This window comes from Meriones unguiculatus (genome assembly GCF_030254825.1).
Source record: "Meriones unguiculatus strain TT.TT164.6M chromosome Y unlocalized genomic scaffold, Bangor_MerUng_6.1 ChrY_unordered_Scaffold_23, whole genome shotgun sequence".
NCBI lineage: Eukaryota > Metazoa > Chordata > Mammalia > Rodentia > Muridae > Meriones > Meriones unguiculatus.
In genome coordinates, this window is record NW_026843709.1 from 408,123 (window position 1) to 414,122 (window position 6,000).

The 6,000-nt window shown below is 41.0% G+C and overlaps 1 protein-coding gene across 1 annotated transcript; it reads right to left on the reverse strand.

Moving 5' to 3' along the window:
• Positions 1–4,643: 4,643 nt before the first annotated feature.
• Positions 4,644–5,603, reverse strand: LOC110543544 (activity-dependent neuroprotector homeobox protein 2-like; the record flags this gene model as incomplete). Its single annotated transcript, XM_060376812.1, has 1 exon — positions 4,644–5,603. A coding segment is annotated over one exon (960 nt), but the record flags the coding sequence as incomplete, so codon positions are not given.
• Between the last annotated feature and the right edge of the window lie 397 nt (positions 5,604–6,000).

Sequence of the window (6,000 nt, forward strand, 5' to 3'; positions counted from 1 at the left end):
AAATAAGTAATTGGACTAAGTTCATGACTGTTCTTTTCTTAGCCCCTGAATTATACTGCTGCCTCATGAACTCTTCTGTCAACTGGCATCATGCCTCCATAGTTAGGAACATTATGTACAGATGTGTGGGCTGTGTGCTGCATAAAGGGTAAAAGGGTGAGTGGAGGTGAAGTCCAGCCCACAGTACTAGGCTTGCTTTGTACCCACTGGGAGTTAAAAACTTGAAAGAAGAGGTAGCTTTTTCAAAGTTCAGGCCTACATAAATGTGTATCTTGTTGTGACATGAATATTAAGCCTTCAAGGTCTAGCAGACCATCTCCTCACAGCTCTCAAATCTATTATGCCTATGGAACCTGAAGTTTCCCACCCCACCCCCCTTCAGCTCTGTTGTTCTGTTAAGGAAGCTGTAGGTCTAGCTTTTAGGTTGTGTCATAATTATACTTTCTGTTGCTGTGATGAAACACTATAATCAAAGAGCAACTTGGGAAGTAAAGGGCTTATTTGGCATAAGCTTTCATATCCCTGTTCATCTTATCAAAGGAAGTCAGAACAGGAACTCTGAAACAGAGTGAGAACCTGAACGAACACAGGAGCTGATGCAGAGGCCATGGAGGGGTGCTGCTTACTGTCTTGCTTCATATGGCTTGCTCAGTCTGCTTTCTTTTTTTTTTTTTTTTCAATGCAGTTTATTCAGGAACCTTGAACAATCATCTGACCCTGGGGAAAGCCAGCCCACAGCTTAAATAGCCTCTGGGTAGCCAACCCCAGCATGCCATGTGGGCAATGCAGATAGGTCCACATACATGGAAGCAAGCCAGATCCTCAGCCTTAGCCAAATGTGGAGTTGTTTGTGACAGACAGCACTCACCATCGGGAAGGTGGAAGGCGGAAACCAGCTCCATCTTTAAGGCGCGGCATTATGCAGCTCTCTACAGTTCCCCCTTTTTGTTTTAGACCAAGAACCACCAGCCCAGGGATGGCACAACCACAGATGGGCAGAGCCCTGCCCCATTAATCACTAAATAAGAAAATGCCCTGAAGGCAGGACTACAATGTGATCTTATGGAGGCATTTCCTTAATTGAAAGGATGCACCTCCTCTCACATGACTTTAGCTTCTCAAGTTGAGATAAAACTAGCTAGCACAGATAGGACCAGGTTTATTCATGGCACAGGGCCACCTTATCACCCTCTTGGATGGCCAAATGGTATATATGATCAAATGCAGACCTTTATGTGGATGGAAACTACTACCACATCATAGTCACTTGCTTCTGGAGCTGCTTGGTCTGGCCACAAGAGAAAGTGGGAAGTGTAATCTTTTAGCAGGAAACTAGCCTTTCTAACTCTAAGAGATAAAAATGTAGGGTTTTTTTTTTAGCTGAAGAGAGTCTTTGTTATAGGGGGAACTTCTGGACCCAATGAAAAGGGACTCCTAAGGTCAAGGGGCAATGGGAGAGTTTTAAATCGATGGGCTGCAATCAATCATGCAATTGCTGTCTGTCTCCTTCCCTCCTCCCACCCTCCCCAAGAAAGGGTTTCTCTGTGTAACAGTCTTTGGCTGTCCAGAACACACCTTGTAAACTAGTCTGGCCTTGTCTCCTGAGTACTGGGAATAAGGTATGTGCCACCACACCTGGCTGCTGTCTGCATTCTTCAAGAGACTTGGACAATGGACAGTTATAAGCAGATCATTTGGTAACAGCATTAAACCATGTTGTTTTTCTGGGAAGGTTGAGATATAGGGAGAAATAAACTGGGTCAGTGACAGAAAGTGGGCATAGAGTTGATTTAGGATGACAGTGACTAGTCCCATTGCCAGGGTTGTTGCAACAAAATGAGCTAGAAGTAGCAGCAGGGGACTACACTGCATCAAGGGTAGGGAACAGGAGAAAATAGAGGACTATTGTAAAGAACTATATCCAGCCTGGGGTGAAAGGGATAAAGTTCTCCTTTAGCCACTTTCTTCACAGCATCTACAAGGTCACTTGTAGATGTATCAGGAACAAATGGAGCTGTTGTGAGTTAAGAGATATTAGGAGAGATTATATGGAATATCTGAGTACAGGGTGAAGTTCAGTAAGTAAAATATTTAAAAGATAGGAGAATAATGTAAGTATGAGGCTAGTAAGGATGAGAAAGTGATCCAGGGGAGAAAGTTTCCAGACACCCAGAAATGTTTCTATCTTCCTTAAATCGAGGTGCTGGGAAAAAAATCTGTAAAGAAACCAGAAAGCAAATATTAAATTTACAGGTCCCCTGATATCTATCACTATTCAACTCTTCCTTTGTAATACAAATTTGACCTCAGACACCATGTAAAATAAATTTCTAAGACTATGTTCCATAACAAACTTTATTTTTATTTTTTGGCAGTGGTATAACCAATTTTAATTCACAGGAGACACTCTGAAGAGACATAACAACAGTAACAACAAAAAAGCCAGACAAGCTCTAAGAATTGACAAGAATTTACCAAGAGTCAAAACAGATTCAAAACTGCCTGAATGCATGTTACAGAAACTACATACTAATGTTACAGTTTAAAAAAAAATCCATATAGCAGCTGAGCTATGGTGGCACAGGCGTGTAATCCCAGCAGACTGGAGGCAGAGGTGGATCTCTGAGTGGGCGGCCAGCCTGGTCTATGAAGTGTGTTCCAGAACTAGCCAAGGCTATACAGAGAAGCCCTGTCTCTAAAAAACAAAAACAAACAAACAAACAAAAATCCTTCTAGAAACACTGTATTGCTGCCTGGATCCCCATACTCTGGGTCCTTTACCTGATGGAAACAAGTTCCTCCTTTACACATCAAACAGCAATAATTCCAATGAAGGTAATTCAATCTCTTGATCAAAGAAATACCCTTAGTAAGAGGGGGCTCACTTTGAACCATGCTAATGAAATAAATGTAACAATTAATTCTTTGTACCAGGAGTCTAACACAGGATAGTTGAGTCAACCATTAATAGCCCCGGTTGCTATTTCTTATTCCAAGATAGAAAAAGAAAAACCAAACACAATGAGTTTGAAGAGTATTTTAAAGGAAAAGAGCAAAATACAAAACATGAGTCTTTTCTATCAAATACTATAAAACTTGTTCTTAGGAATTATATTGTTGTCTTCCTCATCTTATAAGATTTGCAAATGTTATAATCCCTCCCTTCATTTCAAGTCAAACTTTCATTTATTCAAAAGGTCCTATTCCTGTTCTAGAAATTTAATAGCCTGAAGCAGTGATTTCTCTCCCCTTCCTCCATTTTCCTGTGCACCAATTCTTTTCAAACTAGACAAATGTGTAAGATTGAGGAAAGACCCCAGCCAACAGGAAAAAGACACAATCACCACCTTATTCAGAATAAAAACCAGAAGTATACTTCTACTGTGTATTTCTTCTTCCTGAGCACAGCATCTTGATCAGATGTAGTTTGTTCTGCTAGAAAAAAATATTCCAGACCTAAGCTGGCTGATCTGCATTACTGTGCAATCTGCTGGTGCTTTACAGCCTGAGGAAAACAAAGGGCTTGGCATCCACATACCAGTAATACAACAGATTTCTTAGTAGTCCCTCAAATGGATACCTGGGCCAGAGGAAATTCCACCTTCTTGACTCTACCACATCTAGTAAGTTACTCAAAGTAGGAAGACAGAGTTCCCTGTCTAACCCATTTCACCATTAAGATTGAAACTTGTACTCCATTTCAATAGGGTCCACACACAAGGGCAGAAATGCCATAGAAGTGACCATGGTGCTTTCCTCCAACCTGCTTATCAGTAGTTCAAGTAAGAAAGGGTTCTGGGTCTTCTCAATGTCTATCCTAAAAATTGTCTTATCTTTTAATGGAGATTAAGGATCTGCATGTAATGGGAAGCCCATTTATATGCGGGACCCCATGGTTATTACTCTGCCTATTCCTCTGTAAAACAGGCACAATCCATGTTTAAGTAAGAGACTAGCACCTTGCATGTCCTATGAAGTACACAAAGGAATGCATTCCAGTCCTTACAAATACTTCACTTATAAAAGGACTTATTATGAGTTATATACCAGTTCCTGAGATGGGAATATTTTAATAATAAAAACCATTTAGTACTGTATAGGCCATAGACTATGAGTTGTGTTTTAAGACAAAGCTTTCAAGATAACCCTGAAAATATAAATCAAATTTATAATGTAGTAAGCAAATATTAACAGGGAAGTTAATTTAAAAAATGTGTTCTTAGAAAACCATACACATGACAGTGCTCCCATCTCTCAGCACTGCTGTGTCCTTGGCTGCTGTCTCTAACACTCCAGAAGATGCTTTTACTTTCACCTAACCATTTACAAACAAGCAGAAATTTCCTAAAGTGAAAAGACAAGTATTTATAGACTTCTGTTTTTATCATTTGACATGGACGCTACTAAGAATAAAGGATATATGAAATACCAAACTTCATTCTCATGACTGGGAAAAAAACAAAAACCAAACAAACAAAAACCTTAGCAGTAACTGCTAAAAGACACAACTACATCAATCAGTGCATCTGGAGTAGCATTTACTTCTTAACCTAAGTATTCCTGAGCCCTTGCAAAATCCAGAAAAGCTGCAGAAACCAACACAAGAGAGCAAATGCGGTACCAAAATTGGCCCAAACTACTGCCTAGGACTTTTGTGATTCATACTCAAAGATCAGTCTGTGTTTAACATTTTTAATTTCAGACATATGAAAACCTAGATGTATTGAGGGTCTGTGGTCTTCTATTGCCTTTAAGCAAATATATCTTCTTCTTCCAAAAAACAAAGCCACAATAATTTTTTCCATCTTCAAGAATAAAGACAATAATTCAATTTCTTTTCTGCTAGAATATGGTTTCTTTTGGAAATAATCTCTAAGAAACTGCTTTTTTTCCTCAGAAGAGTAGTCTTTGCATTTGGTAGGATCTAATGCTAGGATCTGGAGTAAATCATTACTGGCTTCCAGTTCCTTAGTTGTGCTTTCATTCCTTTGTCTCTTCAAAGTCACAGCACTAGTCCCTTCTTCTGGATCTGATGCTTCATTACCCAGTACATGCCAGGGCCATTTCCCATCCCTCCTCTGGTCTTCTGGCCCCAGATGGCCATCTGGCCACTTTCTTTTGAAGGGACAGGTAGAATCAGTAACCTTTTCCTCACTGGCAAACTGCAGTTCACTGTTCTCAACAACACTGGACTGAACTTGCAGGTTTGAGCTGTCTTTGGGCACATGTGCACAATGCAACAAATGAAGAGTGATAGCCTCTACAGTCAAGCTTCCAGGGTAGATCCCACCACAGTGGACACACCTAAAGGTGGGTGAACTGAGGAATGTAAAGGCTGTGGGCAAAATATGGTGTCTTTCCTTCAAGTGTAACATGTAGGCATTGGCTACCATAAATTTTCTCAAACAGAGGGGACAGATCAGCTCTTGTTTGCTGAGCTGAGTTACAACCTTAACCTGAGACCTCATTTTAACATACAAGGGCACAAGCGATGTGGAGTATGTGCCTGAGAGGATAGCCAGGTGGACCTCCTGTTCTCCAATTTCCTCTCTTGGCAGAGTGATGGTGAAATCAAGATGGCGGAACAACAGGTTGCCATCAGCATCTAGGCTCAACTGGAAGCCCTGTTAAGATAATCCAACAACAGCTTCTTTCTCCCAAGGTGTTTAGTTTTTCTGTGCTCCAAGAGACCCTGAATGCTGTGGAAAGTACAAGGACAAGACAGGCACCCCACGCCTTGTGTGAGTAAGTGGTACATTGGCTCCTCCTCTGAGACTAGGCATTTGCAGGAGAGGCAACGCATGGCCTTCTCTCCTGTCCACTTCAGAAATGGTGCATGCACTGCCAGCTTTACCAGTTCAAGTTTCTCACCGGAGTTGAGCTCACTTTGTTTGTGAGCCACTTCCATATGAGCCTGGTAGACATTTGATGGGAAGAACACATTGCAAATTGGGAAGATTTTCCACTGCTTGGCCTGTGTGGCAATCAGATTCATATTCA